We start from the raw sequence: 21,706 nt of genomic DNA, 5'->3' as shown, positions 1-21,706 counted from the left end.
ATACACTATACACAAGATAAATGATATCTGTCAATGATATGCTTTAACCTTCAGTACTCAATAGTTCCATGTGAAGCGATAGATGATCACTTTCAAACAGCAGAGTAATGTCACAGAAAAATGGGAAACAGTCCATGAGGAAACTGAAATTCAAAATAATGTTATTGAATATAAACATCAATAGCTTACCACCTATAGATAGCAAAATGCATTTGGTGAATTGATCCTTTATTTATAAACACAAACCATAGCATTGTCACTAATTCGTCTAAACGGTTCTTGCAACTATAAGAATTATAACATTTCCTTGCAGATAAAACAAATATAAGAATTCCAATCATACAATACAAAAAAATGACTGAGGAAGAAATTTTTGGGGTTATATGATTGGCTTGGTGGTGAAGGGAGAAGGGAGGGGGAAGAGGTCATAGGTTCAAATCCTCCCACAAACAAAAAATTAACAAACTAATAACTAATATTTGTCGATAAAAAATGACTGAAGAGGATCTTTCCTCTCTAGTTATTACAATCTGGATGTTTTCCCTAATCATTTTGGTTTAGGGGCAAAATGTGATGGAATAGTTTGCTCCCCAGAGCAAGTAAAAGTGCTAGTCCTATCATCATAGGCATAGCTATAAGCTTGAGGGCACTGATTCTTAAAAATAACTGAATAAGGGGTTGGTGGGCACTTGTCAGCTGAAGCAAAGGGTCCAGTGCAACAATACTCAGGTTGGTCCAATGCCAAACGTGCACTCTTGCAAGCAATGACACTTCCATCTGACCCTTTGACAGCAAAATTTGGAGGACAAACTTTGTTCACATCACTAGGGCAGCTAGTTGTGTTGCAACCCCTTAAGCCTCCCTGAGCGATCACCAACACTGGCAGATTGAAGCCATCAACAAGGCTAACATCATAGAAATCTTGTCCTTTATTTGAAGCCAAAGTGAATTCCACTAGAGAAACTGGAGGGGTTCCACCATTACCATTGCATGGTACTTGACCTGATCCACAGTCACCAGTGGCACAAGTGAATTTCCCATATGTGTCTGTTGAGCATTGAGACTTGGCCCAGAATCTGCCAGACCATGGAGCTGTGACATCAATTGTGGATGAGGCTTTTGAGGTTAGTTCAAAGCCTGTTGAAGGTAGCTGTGAGTTGCCACCTCCTGTGAGAGTGGCTGGCCATATTGTGAATGCACAATTGTTTGTGACTGTGAATGTTGCTGAATATGCCCCTGCATACATGGAAATGTGTTAGGAATTCAAAATGTATGTTTCTCTAAGAGGGAGAGATAGAAAATGACAAATGTCGAAGATGTGTTGAAATTAGAGAACTTGCCAGAGAGGAGAAAAGTGGATAAGGTGAGAGCAAAAATTGAACTGGCTTCCATTTGTTGATGCTTTTTGTTTTGCTTCTTGAAAGACTTTGTATCATGCAAGTTGTAATCTGCTCTCAATATATACAATGAGTAGGCTAATAATGTACTATGTGTGCTTCAATCGTTTCCTTTGTCTTATACAATGAGTTTGTTTTGATTAGCATCAATAATAAAATTGATTTTGTAGAAATATTTTTCCTTATTTCTGCTTTCTTATTACAAGTTTCTTTTATAAAAGATAATTTTATCGTTTAAGCATCATGAAACCTTAAAATAAGTGTCTCTGTCAATAAAGATTACTTTTTGTTCATCATGTGTATGTTCTTTAAAAAGATAATCTTATTTGAGGTGATATTGAACATAAAATATAACCATTTTTTCTACAAAAATTTGAACTTTAATTCACTACATTATAGGAGGCTAACAATTTACGTTAGTCAGTGACATTGCATTATCTTAACAGAGACTCAAGTCCCATGCTTAATGAAAAATAATCATCTACATTTAATTAATTGATATATGTTTTAATTCCATATAACAATATATCTGTAATATTAAATTAACTACTAATTAAGAGCATCATTAAACTAATTCTCAATAGAAGGCAGTGTGACTAATCAATCAACCTACTGATAAGAGTAGGACCATTTCGTTAACCATTTCAATTTTCTTCCATTTATTTAATGTTTCTTTTGCTTTCAAGAAATTCGATGGATTCATTCTGAAGTAACACGAATATAATTAACCCCATCCTCATGCCTCCATCATTCAAAATATATATTCAATAATAAAAAAAAAAAACTGTATCTTGATCCATTACGTCAATTAATTGCTAAATATTAAACGATTATCGTTCTTCTTTTTCTTTGGTTTTTATCATATAATCTTGTAAAAGTCTTCATGGACCCTTGTCTTGTGCAACATTCTTCTTGACTCAAGTGTGAACTCACCTTAAAGGGTTCAAGTTCAATTATAATCTTAGTGCAACAAAATGACTTCCTGATTTGAAGACAAAAAAGGCGTGCATGTAAAATCAATTAAGCAGGGTAAGTTATTATTATTTTTCAACAAAAAAATCTGGTAAAACAAATGCAATTTATACATTTTAGCTCGAATAATATAGAAGTATGAATAAAAATATGGATATATATGCATGAGTCCTGGTTCAGTGAACCACAGAGAAAATTATTTCTGCATCACAGGAAGAAAAAAAAAAAATGAACGAGTTATAAATATGCATATTGAAAATAATGCGAGTGGCCAGATAAGGCTTGAACCTTGAGCTTGATTGACGCAGATTAGTATTAGATTCTTCCAATTGGTTTTTAATACGGAACATTATCCATAAAGTAGTGTGTTATCAAACAGATTAAGGTTAAGTACTTTCATGGGCATATTCAATCAATCAAGAAAAATTTAGAAATAGCTGTCATGATGCAATGCATTATTTACTAAAGTAAGACTAAGGGTGTATTCATTTTAACATTTAAAAATTTATTACTAGAAATATGAACTTAAAAGTATAATGTTTTCATATTTGTTGAGGATTAAAAATTTATTCCTAAATATTATTCATGTCTGAAAAAATAATGCTCTATTTTTTACGATGAGAAGTGGTAAAATTATACTCTTAGAAAATATAAAAATATTTTATAATACAATTATAATGTTTATTTTTATTTTATTGATTTTGTATTTTAAAAAAAATACTTTTTCAGAGTTAAAAAAATCCTGCATATATGTAAATCTTATGAACGCAATCCTACACCTTGAACTAACGTAGCTTCCTGTCGAGTATGATCAAATGATAAAAAATTATTCCAACTTAATAAAAATTTTGAATTTAAATCTTATTAATATATAATTATATTAAATATTGAAAATAATAATTTATTATTTATAATTATCTTATCTAACTCAAATAATATTATGATATTATAATAAGAAGTAATATACTTTTTTAAACATATTTTTTATTATTGATTAAATTTTATTAAAAATTATAAATTTTATGAGTCTCACTTCTTATTATTTAATGATTTTTTCTCTTAATTTTATATTTTCAATAAATTTTAACCAGAAACATGTTGCTAACCTACCTATATGATATATTATCTCTCATATAAGATACAGAAAAAGAAAAATATCAAACATCTATGGTTTCCTAGCTCTAGAACAAACTTATTGATTTCTAGACTTTTGACACATTCCATTTCTCTCCCTCATCATCAACCACTTGTCATCACTTAGACATCCAAAACCTTTGCTTATACACACTTGTCACTTAACCATATAAAGAGCCCACCACGCATCACAACACCCTTTGGGCACAACCTCCATTTCATTATCTTATTATTCAAATCTTCACACACACTGCCATAAAAAATAGAGGAGAGGTTGAATTAATTAGTTGCTTGCAAAGCAAGCATGGCAAAGAGCAAAGAAGACATAACCTATGGAACATCACAAGCTAGGCTTTCAGAAGATGAATCGGTGAGGGTGGCCTACGTGCATGGCACACCCCTTGAAGGGGGAAAGATGGGTGACTATGCACCAGATGAAACGGTGAGGATGGCCTACACTAAAAAATTTAATATATATTTAATACATATAAATTTACATGATAAACTTTATAATAATTAATTTTTTGACATATAAATTTTTATTAAATCTATAATTTTTATTTAAAATTTATATACATAAAAAATATATTATTATATTAAAATTAATTATAATAAAAAATCTACTTAATGTAATAATTATAAAAAAACTATAAATAATTTATTTTAAAAACATTAAAAATATTTTTTTATTTTTTTTATAAAAAATTTAGATGATACAGATTTACAATCCTTATGATTCATAAGAATCACCAATGAATTATACGGATTGTGATAATTTTGAAAAATTCGAAAAAGTATTGGATGCTGAAAAACGGTGCAGGAATAAAAAGGCCTAAATATTTTGAGTAGTACTGCATATATATATATATATATATATATATATATATATATATATATCATGTACAAAAATATTTCTTTGTAAAAGCTCCGACATTCTTTACATATTTTTTCACTGTTAAGTAACTTTTACATCAATATTACCCCTCTAGTAACCAGGTAAATTGAGCAAGTAGTATTATTTTATAACAATCATTGAATGAGACTCGAACTGAGGGAGTGTGACAAATGAGAGTATACATACAATCTTGCAATTAAAAGAAATCATGCCTTTTGACAAAGATCATCGGTGACACATGTATAAATAGTAAATGCACTTTCTTATATAAGATACATTCGTGTAGCAATCATATAAGTCTCACCGAAAGAAACATCTATATCTATATGTATAATAATGGCCAATTAGAAGATAGTTTCTTCACGTCAGATAGTCTCAGAATTTGTTTGTTTGACAAGAGTTACATGCTAACAGAATCAGAATATTAGAAATATTATGCTGTCGGCATATTCTTAGAGTTTCACAGCCTACTCTAGTATACAATGCCGCAAATCTAAGACTCTTTCCACCAAGTAGGCATGCATTCATTAAATCCATCACATAGTATTTCACCTCAATGGATAACAGGTTTCAAGGGATGAGCTCTGAGTTTTGACAAATCCAGACTAGAATCCAGTTCTTCATCTAGTTCACCAACAACACTTCTGCAATGACCAAACGGAAACCATACATTTTTTAGTGTATATAAATAGTGCCACAAAATGAAATCTAAATGATGCACAAATTTAAAAATGATAGAGTAAGGGACATACATGTTGTCACCCCTGATGATGTATAAACCAAGAACAAGTTGTTGTACACCTTCCTGTAGTTAAAAACAAGAATGAAGATGACATCAGGAAGACAGAAATTGTGCAAGGCTTAAACCGTGACTTTGAAGAAAAAATCAGCAGTTAATACAAAGTTAACAAAGAATTGATGATTCCTAATACAGCAATCTACAGTTCAAAGAAAGAAATTTCAGTCTTCTAAAGGAAGCAAACCCATCTTTCCTTTCCTATGTTTTAATGGCTGTGACCAGCACCTTTTCTTTGTAATTTTACTATTTTTTTATTTACAAAAAACATATATATGAAGATTATCCTTCCCCCAGTCCCTGCCCATTCTCCCTGTTCCGTCATTAGCAAAGCCACATTAAGGTGTCAGGAGACACAACCAAGCAATAGACTTTGTAACCCCAAAACCAAAAGGCTATTTATCAAACAAAATAGAGAAGAGCAAAATACAAAAAAAAAAAAAAAAAAATGCAAATATTGATTTAATGTAAAGACAGTAAAATTTCTTAAATCAAATGGTTGAAAATTTACAACTTCTAAGGCATGAAAAAGCAGTTTAATTTTTGGGAGTTGGAACTATAGAGCCAAAGGGTTTTCACGTAAGTAGCAGTAAGAGTGAGGATATACATTGCAACTTAGCAAGAAGAGGAAAATGACTTGGAGGTAAAAATTGGAGATGTCATACCATAGATTTCAAAGTTTATGTATTTGAGATCAAGTGATCCACATTACCAAATGATGGGAAAATTAAGGATCTTACAAGATACAAGCAGGGTGGTTAAAATAGAGAAAGACTTGGGTCTTATTTATGATTACAAAGTGCCTACTAAGTTCAAAAAAAAGTTTTATGGTATTGCTACACAATCAACTATATTCTATGGTAGCAAATGATGGGCTTTAAAGGGACAATAAGAGAAAAAAAGAGGGAGTAACACTAGCCAAAATGACTGTTAAAATGGATGTGATAACACAAGAAAGAACAAGATACAAAATGATTATATAAGAGATATTGGTATGGCACCTATTGAGGAAAAGATAACAGGAAATTAGTTAAGGTGGTTTGGGCATGAACAAAGAAGACTACCAGAGGCATTGATGAAGAAGTATATTGCATGAAGTTGGTTCTTGCAAACCCAATAATGTAATGTATCCATGTAACCAACTCTCCTAGGAAGATAAGGGTATTGTTGTTGGGATTATAAAACCAGCTTCTCAACAAATGGTCTTTCTTAATCATAGACAAATTCCTCTTGGTCTCAGATATATCTAACATCTAGCATAGTAGACATGGAATTTGCCCCCATTGCATTATGAAGAATCTAATGCTGCACGGTAGCCTTGCCTGTCATCTAACAGAGAGAACAAGTTGGCAAGAGGTATAAGTTTTATGTGTTTTATATTTAATATTTTAAGAATATTATAATGAAAAGTGACAATCTAATCCGTTAGAACATTGAATGGTAAAGATGTGATGCTTACTTTACCCTCAAAAGTGAGAATGCTCATTTTAGAGGTCTCAAAGCTAAATATAAATACTAAGTTCATTGAAGTTATGGCTCATTAATCTTTGAAGGAATTTTTCTGCAATTGCATAACTTCATCATACCTTGGTAGAATAAACTCGTTCATGGGACTCATCAAGAATTATATTTGTTGCCTGATCAAAACCTTTCAGGACTCCCTGAACAAAAAGTCATTGTATTGAGAAGTTAGAGCAATGACACTTATTAACACACTACAAATAATCAAGAGCTAATTTTGATTATATACTAAAGCTTACCACTATATTTCGTCCATCATTTGTAATGACTGAAATTGTCTCTGTCAACAACCAAAAGATTCAGTAAAATATAGCAACTACTAGCATGGTTTAAGGCATATCTCACAGAAACACAATTTGATGGAGAACTGGTTCCTAATGCTTCATTAACTTAAATAATTGTCATTAATAAGCGCAGCAAATAATATAACTATGTATAGAATTCCAAACATCAAAGCAAAACATAAAGATTTAACTATGTAGAGAATTCCAAACATCAAAGCAAAACATAAATATTTACAGATGACTTACGATCTACAAGAGATTCAAGTCCAGGCCCAGCTGACATCTTGCGTTTATAGATAGATCACACACTTATCCTTGCACCTGTAGAAGCTTCAGTGTCAAAATATCAATTAAACAATGCAAATGTACACATTGAGAAACAGCTAAAATCAGGTAGAGCAAAAATATGATGCCACAACTCACATATCAGTCAAACATTTTCAAAACACTAGTGTTGACAAAATGAGCCATGAAGGGGTGTTGCATAATTAAGTCCAACACAATTTATTCAATCTCTAAAGAGTTGTGTTATCCTTGGTTGGGGCAGGGATACGCATGGCCACTTGGTCCTCAATGACACAATTCATAAAATTCATAATTTCAGTCATCACAAAGTCATAAACATAATTAATAAAAACACCAAGATTTTATAAGGCTATAACTGAAAAAAAAAACAATTTGGACAAACCTCAGGACAGCAAACGAATAATACATTCTGAATTTATTAAAGCACATAATTGAAAATCTGAAATTAATAAAAAAAAACAGAATTGAGATGAAAAACTGAAATTTCAGAAAAACAGAGCACCAGCATAAACAGAATACCAGATGAAGAACATTTGAGAAGAGAAGAAAAAGCAAAGAAAAACAGTTGACGAAGAAAAAAAGAAACAAGAAAAAACGAGAAAAAAAACCTGCGCACGGTTGGTCGCCGGAAAAGTTGTGGGTCTCCGGAGATAAGTCGTCCCTGGACCGAGGTCGTCGTCGTCGGAGATTGGGTTCGTGGCTCGCAGTCTCACACAGAGCCACAGACGTTGTTAGGGTTCGTTCGAATACAATGAGCCACAAAGGATCGAATGGGAGCAGAAAGGGTTCGAAAGACAAAAAATAACAAGTGTGTTGCTATTGGTACTACTCACGTGGGTGCCATTTAGTAATATCCCAAAATTAACCCTTAGACACAAACATAATAGAATCTATTTTTATTCTGTATATAGGGTGAAAAAAAAATAAATAATAGCATAAATACAATTCTATTATATAAGTATACAACGGAATTATATTTTATTATATTTTTATTGTTATTTGGGGTGTGAAAAAAATTAAAGCAATGAAAATAAGATTTCATTGTATAATATACAAAGAATTGTATTTTCATCGTGGATACGATGGGTGAAAAATTAATGTAATAGAAAATATGATTTTTTTGTCATACTGTATAACAACATAATCATATTTTTGTTGTTTCTTTTTTTCCTTATTACTAAACAAAAATGTATTTCACCTCTCCTCCTCCTCCCCCTTTTGTTGTTTCTTTTTTTTCCTTATTACTAAACAAAAATGTATTTCACCTCTCCTCCTCCTCCCCCTCCCCTACAAACACAAATGGATCTTGACCACTCACAACAACAAAAACACACAATTACTTACAAATTTTTATTATTTGCTTTAATTATAAAATTAATTTTCAGTCCAAGTTTAATCATATTTAAAGGCTAAAACTTTTTTTCCCTAAGGATGTAATTTGTATGAAAAAAACTCAAGTCTCCTCAATACACATTGAGCTATATTTTATAATTTAATTATTTAATGTTTATATAACGTTGTTGTTTTAGGTTAAATATGCTTTTAATCACTTAAATTTGGGAAATTATCTTTTTTAATCTCTAAAATTAAAATTTGTATTTTTTTTGTCCGTCAAATTTACAAATATATTTTTTAATCCTTCTTGGCTTATTTTTTATTATTTAGATGCATGTCCACAATTTATGACAATTTTTTATTGCAAGACTACAAGAAGAACTCAAAAGATATTTCACAAAAGGAGTAAAAATACAAATTTTTATATTAGGGACTAATAGAGACAAACCTGCATATATAAGGATTAAAAGCATAATTTTAATGACTAAATAGTCAAATTCATTCCTAAAAATATAAAATATAAAATATAAAATTAATTTATTATATTTTTTACATATTACTAAATTTCTATCTTTAACTATTACACCGATGAATTTTGACTATTTATTCTATCATATTTTTAATAGAATCAATAAACATTTTGTCAAAAAATAATAAAACAGATTCACTAAGCATACCGTTCAATTTGGTTGTTAAGGACATGAACGATTTTTCTCAGTCACAGCATCACTTCCTTCTGCGCACCGAACTGAACCAAACGACAATGGAAGCAGCGGAAAACGACAGCGTCGTACTCGAAACGACGGAGCCTTCCAGTTCCCACGGTTCCGACGGCGACGATCACCTCCGACAGAGCTCCGACGTGCTGGCCAAAGGCTTGTCTTCGATGCTCTCTTCGGTGATTAGCGATTTCGATTTCAGAGCTCAGCAAACTCTCCAAAGCCAGAACCACCTCTCTTCCGTCATCGATCGTCTCACCGGAGGTTTCTCTTTCGGCTTCTCCGTTTTTTTTTTTACTAATTTCACAACACTGCTAAATTTTCAGCATTTTCAACTGCTAAAGTTAGATTCGATTTGTATGTAGTTCATTGCAAGTAGGTTATGTCTTTTCCTTTTTGTTATTATCATTGTTATATTTAGTAGTTGGATTGGTTGGGAAATTGAAGTTAGTTAGTTAGATGGTTGGTTATAGTTAGTTGAATATAATAACGGCACTTATGTCTAATTGCATAGTCTTCCCCATCATTTTCATCGATAATACTATTATTATCGGAAGAATTTGCTTTTGTATATATCACTGTTAACATGTTTAGCACATGAGAGGGAGTTAGGTTATGGTTTCTGGAAATTGAAAAAAATTGCTTGTGGACATAGGCTTAGAGCATGTTTGGTTACCTGTTTTGTTTTCCTTCCCAAAGTTTTTGTTTGGACCTTAAAATAAGCTAAATTAATCCCAACAGACACTAAATTATTTTACTTGGTGAATTGAGGTCCTTGTCAAATTGTATATTGTGTGTGACCTGATCAAGTGAACTTGCACATGCTGAGGAAATCATTATGCGTGCTACTCTATAAACTTGTGAAGTTTTTAGTAATGTTGGCATTTAACTGTAACATTATACCAAGAGGGTATAGCCCAGTTGGTTAAGCAAGGTGTGTGAGTTTTTGTAAACTTTTGGTATTTATCTTTGATTCTTACGAATAAAAAAATGTAACATTATTCTGTTCAACCTACTATTGTATCAAAGGAGCATATTCTGTGGATAGATCTAACAAGAAATATTAACATTTCTGAATGTACAACTAGCAAAAGTGAGGTTTTGCTTGTACTTATCAATACCGGAGAACATGGCAGCTGGTCTTGAAAACAATATAACAGGGTAGTGAATAGCAGAATGGGTGCTATTCCAAGTATAGATACTAGTTAAATAATTTATATCAAATATATATAAATGCTCAAAAATAAAAGATTGCAAAGTGAAAGGTATTTATTAATAATCCAAAGTCATATCTTAAGCTAAACACACAAGTCAATAACAACAAAATTCAAGAAAATAAGTAAGCGCAAGCCTCCAGGAAGATGATGATTGCTTCAAGGGTGAAAATGAAGTTTAAGAAAAAAACAAACAGACAACCATTCAGAACAATCTATATTTTTATGTTTGGTTCAAATGATTTTTTGTGAAAAAACCAAATCCTTAACACCCTTACTAGAAAGAGTCCTGCACGCACTTGGTGGTTTGTGCCAAAACAGGGTGAGAGAGCAGTTCATGTTGCATGGGTAAAGCTTTGAACTAGGTTTATGAATTCCATCACTGCTGTGCAGTGAAACTTTTGGCCTCAGTTTCAGGCTTTCAGCTGTGGCAGCCACTACTGAAAACTGCTCCACTATTTGAATCCTGCAGTGACCAAAGGGCAAGGCTGCTCCGCGTAGCCACTATAGTGCTCTATTGACTACTGATTCGCTATGAGGTCAAGATAGAGAAACAGTTAATCCCACTATTTTGCATTTGGTTCCTAGGTTTGTCCCTACTAGATGCTTTGGAAACAATTCAAACCCAAGTCTTGGAGTGAGAAATGTAGGCACCTTTAGTACTTGGTCAGGACATTCGGCCAGAGTCTTTCTAAGTGTTATATTCTGGAAACTTGGAAAAGGCATAAAGAAATGAAATAATATTTTTTATTCTATGTACACTTGGAAGAATGAAGAATGTGCAATTCATGAAGATACATTGTCTTAGTGTACTGGAGGTGCACCGGGTTTTGATTTCTGTGGATAGACTTAGAGCTTTTGTTCGTCGGACAAGTATCTAAAGTTGCACAGCAGTTCTAGTCTTGGCATTTTTTGTATCTTTGTAACTTAAGCTAATTTTAGGCATTGACTTGCTTTAGTTGATATTGGAAGAAGGATTTCATTTATGGTGCAGCCAGATAAAATTACTGGAAGCTTTCAGTTAACATTTGCAATATGATTCTGTCATTAATTTGGTGTGATGCATATACTGGAATAAGTAAGTTATGCCGAAAAGTTATATGGTCCTGATGGGCAACTTGTTTCCAGCTTTTTCTTTCTGAAATTACTGTTTGCAACTGAAAATTGTTGTGTTAATTTGGTATGATGCCTTTGGTTTAACCCTCATATAAAATTCTTTTATTGGAATAAGTTATGTTGACAAGCTATACAGTTCATATGGGCAAGTTCTGTAAAGGGTTCATTTCATAACCTCCTGGTGTGGGAATGTTTTACTAAGAAACGTGAATATTAATTTGAATTAATGGCTTGGTTTAACTATTTTATTTTAAAATAGAACAGAATTCATTCCATTCCATCTCAGTGGAATAAGGAACTAAACATCTATATGGTATGGTGTAGCAGGTTTTGTGAAAGATGCATTTTTAGCCTCCAGCAAAGAGTGTTTTACTATACCAGAGCCAAAATGTTAGATGTTCCATAAAACCAATTCGATATTCCACAGACTTTAAAAAATAAAATAAACTACACTTGCGTAATTTTATTGCCTCTGCTAATGCTTCTCCTATTACTCTAGGATGTCTTAATTTCTTAGTACTCTAGGTTTCCAGTTTGCTGACCTGAAATTCATGTTTTCTTTTGGCAGAACTTGATCAGTTACTTGAAGATGCACCTTTACCATTCATAATGCAGCAAGCTGCCAAGATTTCTAGTGTTAGGAAAAGAGTTTCATCACTGAATTTACTTCTAAAATCCATACAAGGGCGGATTGATAATATAGATCGCATGCTATCTATTGGCCCCACTCATGGTATAGACATGTCTCCAGAGACTTTATTTTCTAGTTATTTTCTAGTAATTATGAGTATTGGATCATTAAAAACTCCCCTCCACATAAATACCATGGAAAATTGATATTTTGTGCTACGTATTTGGAGTTAATAATTTTTGTCTTTCATCACTTTCATGCTAATAAGCTATAAGCTGAACTTACATCAGTGTGAGTGTGCATCATTGTGTACGACTTGAGGATTCCTCTTAGCCTAGCTGTGATCTGCTTTCCTTTTAGTTGGAGAAAGTTCCCTGACAACTTCTTCATTACTTTACAATCGAGTTTTATCCTTTAGGCTTTAAGAGGAACTCTTGAACCCGCATACACTTGCCATGAGAAAACACTGGGAATGGGATCAATCACTCTAGCTGGCATATTGCAGATCAATCATGCTGTCGTTGTGATAGTTATCTAATCAGGTAGCCCAGAAGCATCACGGCTGCTCTGGCTTGATAAGGAAAGTGGTCAGCATGCATTATCAGCTTCTAGGGCCACTGAAGATGTTGACAACCCTATTAGTTATGATATCTACGATATGATTCTGACAAGAACCATAGGACTTGAGGTACTGTCCCTGCAATAAAAATAAAAAGCTAGGCGCCTTTAGATGATTAGGATTGACTAACTTGCCTATGTGAAAGCTATGCCTTTGTAGATGACCGGAAGGTCGAGTATGCATAAGATATTTTGTAACAAGCAGGTAGGATAGTGATTCTGTTTGAATTACAGTGGTTAGTAGTTGGATAAATAGTTTTGTCAAAGAATTTCCAAGACTAAACTGATGAATGGCTTGTACCACACTTGTTAGCATTGATTTGATTAATAATTTTCATACTTCAACCTTCTTTTGTATTCATATTCTTAATTCTTAATACTAACTTTTTTTGTGTAATTTTGCAGAGAAAAACAACCACTGAAGGTTCTGAGTGAAATGTCATCAGCTTAATCAGCTTCCATTCTTTCCAAATGTACTACGCAATGCACCCTTAACCCCTTAAATTGAATTCTTCTTGTTAGGCACAAACCAGCTTGGTGCCAGTTAAGGATTAAGGACTTCAGAATTGGGATCCAGTTTATTTAGGTTACTTTTGATTATCACTCTGTTTGAAGTCTCACAAATAAAAATTCATTTCATTCATTAATGAATTCTTATTTGAAACCGAAAACTTGACTTTAATGATAAAATTTAGTTTAACAAATAACTCTGTTGTATTTAAGAATTTGTATATTCTATTGCCTTTGATAGTATTTACAAGTCAATTTATATTTCAAATTTATGTTTTTCTAGAAATATCCCATAGGCAACCTGTCATATATATCCCATTCCCTGCGTTTAGGAAATGAAAAAGAAAAGAGGAAAACAGGTACCCATAGCATGGTGGGGGCTACTTAGCAGGTGCCCCATCTAAATTTGCATTCTTTGTTTGTTGGTGAAGTAATTCATTCCCGTTTAATTTATTGAACTTCTGAAGCAAAGTCTGCAACCCAATTCCATTGCACTGTTGGGTCCACCATGAAACTCAATGCCTAGAAGGTGATATAGACTTGTAATATACAAAGGCCGTGCTTGTTTATATATAAATGCATAAAATTCGAACGATTTGGTGACACATGGGAAATTTGCCAAGCATTACCAGATCTTGTTACCCGAAGCAAATGGCCAGAATCATGCCTTTGGTTGCTGTTGTCGTTGTGTTGTATCCCTGATAGTCCATTCGATTGAAATGAAAGAAAGTAAAAAAAACAAAAAAAAATGAACAGTAAAAATAATATTTTTACATTTTATGTTAATTTAAAATTTTCATCTCAATTCACATTGATCCTGTTTCTTTCCACCCTACCAAATGGAGTAAAGAAGAAAAGGAAATAACTAACAATTATCTCATCTGGGCTCCCTCCATCTCCATCCAACCCCTTCTGATTGAGCTACAGTAAAACCGTAAAAAAGTTGTTGTCCATGCAGTACTAAACTCCAAAGGGACCCAAAACCCATTGCAGTTTTATGACATACTCTAACATAACAACAACAAATTATCCTTCGCAGTCCAGCTCATGAAGATACTGTGATGTGAAACTCCAGTAGTTCACATGCCCCCACACTTTAGTACGGACCTCACAGGTTGCAGTATCATTATTCTATTTCTAAAAACATCCACCCTCCCACCTGGCCTTGAATCTTATAACGGGGACACTGCAATGTAGATGAAGATGAGGACAGAGATATGTTCCCAAGTCATTCATATCCTCCCTCAAATTTCATGTCAAAAAGTAGAAGAGTGACTATTAATTGATATCAAGTGAATCTAGTGATTAATTTACCCATATCGAAAAGTCACAGAGACTAACTCTTAAAACATATAAATCACTAAAATAAATCTTAAGACTTTTTTAAAAAAGTATTCTTGATAAGCAATATCAGAAAATCAAATTCCTTGTTTAAGAAACTCAGTTTATCTACAACTATGGTTGACCTTGTTTGTCAAGTGATTAATTTAACCATGACTTAACTCATTTTTAACTATTTATCTTTCACTATACAGAAATTCTTTGTTATTTTTGTCTGCCATCTTGATCTTAGTACTGACCTCACCCTTTTTAGCCGTTAGCATTTTAGCAACAGCACCCTCCTTTTCTCATCCCTTTTGTGCACTGACAAGAGGGGAGGGGGGTGGCAGTGATGCCATATGATAGGGTAAAAGGGATTGGATGAGGGGGAATCTGTGCAGAGACCCGACTGCACATAAGCACGTTCTCTCTTTGATGCCCCCAAACTCACCCCTCAGCCTTTTGCAGGCTCTCTTATTATTATCATTCAACAAACAAATTGTTTTCTTTATGAGACAGAAAATCAGATCAAGGAGGATATCATGCTTTAAATACCCCCCCTCTCCTACTGAATATTTAATTAATGGGAGCCTCTGGCTAGTTTAGAATCTTTTTTAGACTTTGTGGGTTTCTATTAATTAACCTTGGGTTGCTTTTCAGCTGATTTACCTCGCAAGATAAAAGTGATTGCACGCATCCTCATCTCCATAAAAAGCTAAGAGAAAGTAATGGCAAAGTTGAGCTCACTAATCAAAACAACCAAACTAGAGCAAATGGTCAATATAACTCTTAAAGTTGTATCTCTTTGGCATTTTAGTTTTTTTTTTTTATGGAAGATTTTAGTTCCTGAAACAAAACTAAGAAAAAACTTAAATAAAATCTTGAATTTTTTTAAAGATTTCATTTAAGTTCATGAAATCAACCTCTTTTTCTCATTTGAGTCTCTAAACTTTTGTTGTTTTTATCACTTAAGTTCTCTGTCCATGGACAAAAAAAGCACTAAATTCAGAGATTTATTTAAGTTCTCCTTAGTTTCAGAGACTAAAACAATTAAAAAATACAAATTAAAGGACTAAATTAATTATTTACTCACCAAACTATTATAAGTCACCTCACACAATCCTGACTATGCTTTCACAATGCAATTAAGAATACGAACAAATTAGCAAAATATGGCAAGAATCTAGGGCTCATTTTTGGATTTGGGTGAATCACTTTGGGGGCATGTGACCCTACTACAAAACCTCCCTCCACAAAAAGTGTAAAATGACAGAACTACCCTTGTTGCGCTGCTGTATTGGGACACAGTAAACAGACATTGGCAGCAGCATGGGTATTAAAAGAAGTGTTGTTGGTAGGTGCATCCATTTTCAAGTTGTCATAAAGCCCAAACTCTAATGGGAACAAATGTGGTATTATAATGGGGACTACCCATTTAGGACTGGTCAAACACCACACCCATATCATATCAAATGCATCAAAATCCGATTATGGACAGAAACGCCTAAAAATATACATAAAAGATAAAAAGTGAGTAGGGAAGGGAATATGATAGGATGGCTCATGGCTCTGCAAATGCTTCCTAGGTAGGTTTAGCTTCACGGTTTACTTGATCTCTATGCTATGGGGCCCAATAAATTGCTTCAATGTACAAAGTAGAAAGTAGAAAATCTTCTGTAGCATGCCATGCACCGATACCCGTCAAATATTAGATTTATTCAAAATGTTTTTTTATTTTAAATATTCTATATTTTAAAATTAGAATAATTAAATTACATAACATATATGAAGACAATATTTTGTATTTTAAATTAGAATAATTATACTATATTCTTTAGAGTAAAATTAAACATCTTTAGAATTTCGTAACAATCACAATAAGAGCCCAATGATAAAGTGTCTGTATTGAAAGTAAATAAAACAGTAAAATGAAAAGCTAGAAAAGGTTAGTTAGAAGTAAATGAAAACAGAAAAAATGTGTATAATTTGCAAGACCTTGAGAGTAATATTATATTGAATATTATCACTAAATAGTCCACAAAGAGTCAAAGACTGAAGACGAGTTCTTAAAACGATTATTGATATGGATATTTTTGGTGCACGCTATAACTATATTGAATAGAATAACTATGGCTTGAATATGAAAATGTCAAATCATTAGGGTAGGGGGTTAGATCATTGTCATAGAGACAGAACCCCAAACTCCAAAGCATGCGCGCCAACTCACGTGTTTCATCTAATGTACATACCTATTATTAATCACATTTTATTTTTACTCCAACAACACTTGTAATATGAACGAGTACAACTTGCTAATAAGGGGCAAAGAATATTATTTATTAGTGGGTTTATAGTTTTTGGTGTAAAGAGAAAGAAAGTGAAAAAATGAAAAACATTTAAACCGTAAAATGATACAAGACTACGTTTTTATTCTATTTTTTTAATTCAAAAAAATTCTCAATCTTTCCCCTCTACCTCTACCAAACAGACCCTTAAAGTCGCTAGTACTTTAGAAAGATGGGTGCACTCGTAAAAATGAAAATTTTCACATTAAAAGTTCATGTTGTTTAATTTTAAAAAAACGGTAGAACCTGTGCCAATAAAATATAAGATTGAAACAAAATGCATTAATAGAAAAATGAGTTAGGAAAGAACCTTGTCTCCTCCCATCCACATCCGTTACAGATACTGATGCAGACACGATACAACATTCATTTGTTTATTTAGGCAATTGAAAAAAAAAACCCCGCTCTCTCACATGGGTTTTGGCTTTTATGGTGGCTATAGGCTGAAACCATGGCAACATATTAGCCACGTGATTTTAGCATATTCCTACCTTTTTAAAAGAAAAAAAGGAACATCATTGTATTTTTATATACCATCTTCTTGGTTGGTACACTTTTCGTTTCCGTTGTTGTAGAGTTGTTTGATCGATCGAACCTTAGTAGTACGAGTTAGAAGAGTACAAGAAAGCGTATATAAAAAACTTCAACAATCTAGTTTGGGTTTCGGAAGTGTGAATTAATGAATGAACCGAAGCAACTAAACCAACAGAGGGTCCTATCAAATTACGAGTTTTAATGTTTAATCGCCCCAAAGTATATGATTTCAATGTGACTAAGACCCGTGATAGTACCACGGATCTAGAACCATTTCTATCATGATGTGAAGAATACGATAAAAGATGGGGGGGAAAAAAAGGGTGGGGGGTCCAAAGGCATTGAACTTTTGAACATATCCTTTCCCTCAATTATGCACATTGGCTATAGCAAATATCATCAAATTGCTTGCAGCAAACAGGAAATGGTCCTACCATATCTAATTAGGGAGGGACCCATTATGGCTGGATAATAATCAAATGTCCGAGAGTAAGATCTTTTTTATCATTCATCAAAGTGAAGTGAAGGAACAAGTCTATCCGACAACAAAGATGATGACCCGATTTGTGGGTGTTCTGTTCCACTCCTCCACCAAAATTTTGGACGCACAGAACGGGCAAATTTAATAGTGAAAATCGTGTTAGATTATTCATTCAAGGTTTGATAATCTGTTCTAGGAAAAAAACTCATCCAATGTCCCAAATCAAAGTACACACAACAACACACATCTTGATTATAAGAAAGAAGAACCCTGCCCCACCCAATTGAATCTTCCATAAAGGTCACACACACTGAACTTCAGGTGTGGACCACTCACTCACCCCTCAGGCATATAGTAAGAAAAAAAAAACATAATATATCCATATACTATATCATTATACATAAAAAAAAGGTTAAATAAACACATCAATGTTGTCACTTAGCTAAAATAAAAACTTAGGTTGATTAATTAATTGTATGCCATGAAGGTTTTGGGATCAGACTGACGTGCAAATAAATAATAATAATTCAGCAGAGCTGGTGCCTCTGTTTGAATCTTTGGCATCATTTCCCAAAACACTTCACCACACAGTAAAAAAATAATCAAAAACCCAAAAACAAAACAAAACTCGCAAGCAGACACGCAAGATAAGCTCAACATGATTCCTCCACAGATCTCGAAACACTTTAATAATAGAACAAATAAAAAAAAAAACACATTCCAATTTTCCCATTATTAAACTTTAAAAATTAAAATAAATAAAAAATCAACCAAGATAGAAACAGTAACTAGATCTTTATCGATTTATCATCAAACAACAGCATCTATTTACATTAAGTAACCTAAAAAGTGAAGGAAAAAAAAAACCTTAACAAAATCAAAATAAATCAGCCAACCAAACCCCTCAATCAATAACAACGTCCTCTTCCTGCAATGTTTCCATTCCGAGATTAGATAAGAAAGGTTGATAAAGTGGCAAAAAAGGTAAAAACAAAAAAAAAAACCTAGTCAACAATATGTTACCCTTTTTTGGTTTGTTTCTTTATAGAAGGGTATTTACGTCAATTCCGATTACTCCTACCACTTTGGTGGTGCCCTTTACCCGTTGTTGTTATCTGCGGCGAGGAGAAGAGTTGCCCGAACCCGAAAACCGAACCCGATTTCGACGAGCCGCGGAGGGAGCAAACGGGGACGTTGAGGACCGGCGTAACCCTAACGTTGGCGGAATAAGAGCGTTCCATTCCGCGGTGCTTGAAGCGGGGACCACCGTTGAACGTGCTGGGGCTACTCGAGCTTCGCTCTAGGCTCTGGAACACTATTTTCCCCGAAGAGTTCATTCTAGGGCTGTCCACAGAAACTCCCCTGCATGTCACCGTCTCCGATTCCCGCCGGATCGAACTCCTCCCCGGGCGGGAATAATGTTGGTCCGATGAGGGCTTGTGAGCGTCAAATGAGTTTGTGCGGTTTCTGACGAGGCGGATTCTAGGGTTAGGGTTGCGGTGGAGCGAGATCTGGTTAGGGTTAGGGTTAGGTTTTTCGGAATCGAGGGAGAGGCGGGGGAGGTCGTCGTGGTCGTGGCCGGAGGAGGATGAGGAAAGAGAGAGGCGCGACGAGGTGATGGAGAGGGATTCAGCGTCGGAGGAATTTGAAGCTAGCAGCGGCGCGTTTTCCGAGGAGAGTGAAGGCGACGTCGTTTTGCGGTGGAGGAGATTTTTTAGGGATTTGGCCGAAGAGGGTGGGGCGGCTTTGGCGTTGTTAGTGGCTTGGTAGAATTTTTTGAGGCCGAGGAGGTCTTTCCAGCGGGAGGAGCAGCGTGGGGCTTTGGGGGAGAAGAGGCAAGGGTCAGCGGTGGTGGCGGTGGTAGCGGCGGAGGCGGTGGCGTTAACGGCGGAGGAAGAGGGGGATTTGGAGGTTGTGATTGTGGAAGTTAGGGGGTGGAGAGGAAGGAGTTTGCCGTCGGAGAAGAGCTGGTCGGCGGGGAGCATGGTGGTGGGAGGGTCTAGAGGGAACTCAAAGTCGAGGAAGGTGGGTTCGATGGCGAGAGAGGGCATTGTGATCATGCAACCAAGAGACTTGACTTTGTGTGTGCCGATGGTGACTGCCACAAGGACTCGCATATATAACACTTCTCTCCACCTACATGGAAACTAGGGCCACGTGTCTCCCCCTTTTCCCTCTCTCTCTCTCCTATCTAAGGTTTACTCTCACTGGTTTCAACAGAAAAAAAATATATAAAAAAAAAACTTAGATTAGATCGTATGATTTAGTTTGGATTACAATTACAATTTAATAAATTATATATATATATATATACCATAAAAATTATAAATTAAAAAAAGGTTAAATTATTTATTTTATCCCTAAAATTTTATGATTCTTACATTTTTAGTTCTTATAATTTAAAAGTGATATTTTAGTCATTTTTAGTTATGTAGTTTAAAAGTATTTTTTTTAGTTTTTATAGTTTATATTTTAATTCTCTTTAATTTCTGTAATCTGAAAACTATTATGACTAAAAAATAAGAATCATGAAATTATAAAGACTAAAAAAATCATTTTTAAGATTACAGGACTAAAAAAGAATTAAAATGTAAAGGATAGGAACTAAAAATAACTAAAAAAATAAGAATCGTGAAAGTATAGGGATATATGAGTAATTTAACTTTAAAAAAATAATAAACTATCATTTTTTATCCTTACTTATATGTTTGGTAGAGAGGAGAAAAAAATGAAAAAAATAACAATAGGTAAGAAATAAAACTATGTTTATAAATGAGATAAAAATAACTTTTGAGGCAAAATTGTTTTGGGAAAGGTTCATAATTTTTATTTTTGTTTTTATTTTATTTTTATCCGTTCGTTGAATCTCCATTAAGATGTATGTTGTAATAAATTTAAACTCTAAATCAAGCATGCAGTGAATAGATATTAAAGGTATTCAATTGAAGAAAAATATATCACCAAAAAAAGTTAAAGAGAAATAGATAATAAATATAAAAAAAATAGAAAAATAAATATAAATATGTGAGAAATAGTATAATGAATCTCATCCTTATTAAAATTATTTATTTTATATTTCTTCTTTATCAAACAACTCAATTTATTCTAATCTCATTCGCTTCTATTTTCCAATTTACTCTTTAGCAAACAGACTATAAAGTGTAAGAGAAAAATAGGTGATACACTAAAACTATAAAAGTTTTATATTGTCATCTCATTATAAATTATTATATAATAATTTTTTTAATTTTTATAATAATTATTTTAAAATTAAAGTTGTGTTAATTGATTTATTAGTAATTATATTAGTCTATAAGATTAAAGAAATTTTAAATAATTACCTAAGAATTTTTATTATTTTATCTAAATTCCCAAACTTGATTATTTATTTATTGTCGTTTTTGTTTCCAAATGTTTGATAACATTATCATTTATATCATATATTTTTTTAAAAATTGAACTAATATAATCAATGAATTACAATTTGGAAAGCTATTTGAATATTCTTAATTTTAAATATTAGGCTAAATTACAATTTGGTCCCCTAGTTTCACAAATTTGTAATTTTCATCTTCTTG

General features: G+C 33.3%; 4 protein-coding genes and 1 non-coding gene across 7 annotated transcripts; 1 reads left to right on the top strand and 4 right to left on the bottom strand.

Moving 5' to 3' along the window:
* Nucleotides 1–312: 312 nt before the first annotated feature.
* LOC100781605 (thaumatin-like protein 1) lies at nucleotides 313–1,418 on the bottom strand. Its single transcript, XM_041009524.1, has one exon. The coding sequence runs from the start codon at nucleotides 1,244–1,246 to the stop codon at nucleotides 548–550; it is 699 nt and encodes a 232-aa protein (XP_040865458.1). The 5' UTR covers nucleotides 1,247–1,418; the 3' UTR covers nucleotides 313–547.
* A 3,286-nt stretch (nucleotides 1,419–4,704) lies between these two features.
* Nucleotides 4,705–9,438, bottom strand: LOC100305829 (uncharacterized). 3 transcript variants are annotated; one of them, XM_041009405.1, is made up of 7 exons: nucleotides 9,318–9,438; nucleotides 7,914–8,172; nucleotides 7,246–7,320; nucleotides 6,955–6,995; nucleotides 6,781–6,855; nucleotides 5,151–5,203; nucleotides 4,743–5,042 (listed from the first exon to the last, which is right to left on the bottom strand). In XM_041009405.1, exons 3-7 carry the CDS (start codon nucleotides 7,280–7,282, stop codon nucleotides 4,952–4,954), a joined length of 297 nt encoding a protein of 98 aa, XP_040865339.1. In that variant the 5' UTR covers nucleotides 7,283–7,320; nucleotides 7,914–8,172; nucleotides 9,318–9,438; the 3' UTR covers nucleotides 4,743–4,951.
* On the top strand, nucleotides 9,341–13,691 carry LOC100781060 (uncharacterized). The gene is made up of 3 exons (XM_003546736.5): nucleotides 9,341–9,623; nucleotides 12,258–12,422; nucleotides 13,344–13,691. Exons 1-3 carry the CDS (start codon nucleotides 9,341–9,343, stop codon nucleotides 13,358–13,360), a joined length of 465 nt encoding a protein of 154 aa, XP_003546784.2. The 3' UTR covers nucleotides 13,361–13,691.
* Nucleotides 13,692–18,617: 4,926 nt separating this feature from the next.
* Nucleotides 18,618–18,703, bottom strand: LOC112999659 (small nucleolar RNA Z122). The gene has a single exon (XR_003264869.1). It is a non-coding gene; the product is annotated as a small nucleolar RNA Z122 (small nucleolar RNA).
* A 203-nt stretch (nucleotides 18,704–18,906) lies between these two features.
* LOC100784462 (uncharacterized) lies at nucleotides 18,907–20,231 on the bottom strand. The gene is made up of 2 exons (XM_006598122.4): nucleotides 19,152–20,231; nucleotides 18,907–19,056 (listed from the first exon to the last, which is right to left on the bottom strand). Exon 1 carries the CDS (start codon nucleotides 20,186–20,188, stop codon nucleotides 19,190–19,192), a length of 999 nt encoding a protein of 332 aa, XP_006598185.2. The 5' UTR covers nucleotides 20,189–20,231; the 3' UTR covers nucleotides 18,907–19,056; nucleotides 19,152–19,189.
* Between the last annotated feature and the right edge of the window lie 1,475 nt (nucleotides 20,232–21,706).

This window comes from Glycine max, chromosome 15 (assembly GCF_000004515.6).
Source record: "Glycine max cultivar Williams 82 chromosome 15, Glycine_max_v4.0, whole genome shotgun sequence".
Taxonomy (NCBI): Eukaryota; Viridiplantae; Streptophyta; class Magnoliopsida; order Fabales; family Fabaceae; genus Glycine; species Glycine max.
This window is presented reverse-complemented; position numbering and strand designations above follow the sequence as displayed.

Coding starts and splice junctions, on each gene's coding strand:
- LOC100781605 (XM_041009524.1), bottom strand. CDS start 1,246: ATGTATGCAGGGGCATATTCAGCAACATTCACAGTCACAAACAATTGT.
- LOC100305829 (XM_041009405.1), bottom strand. CDS start 7,282: ATGTCAGCTGGGCCTGGACTTGAATCTCTTGTAGATC. Junction 6,996..7,245: donor ACTTGAATCTCTTGTAGATC/GTAAGTCATCTG, acceptor GGTTGTTGACAG/AGACAATTTCAGTCATTACA. Junction 5,043..5,150: donor ATCATCAGGGGTGACAACAT/GTATGTCCCTTA, acceptor TGGTCATTGCAG/AAGTGTTGTTGGTGAACTAG.
- LOC100781060 (XM_003546736.5), top strand. CDS start 9,341: ATGAACGATTTTTCTCAGTCACAGCATCACTTCCTTCTGCGCACCGAA. Junction 9,624..12,257: donor CATCGATCGTCTCACCGGAG/GTTTCTCTTTCG, acceptor TTCTTTTGGCAG/AACTTGATCAGTTACTTGAA.
- LOC100784462 (XM_006598122.4), bottom strand. CDS start 20,188: ATGATCACAATGCCCTCTCTCGCCATCGAACCCACCTTCCTCGACTTT.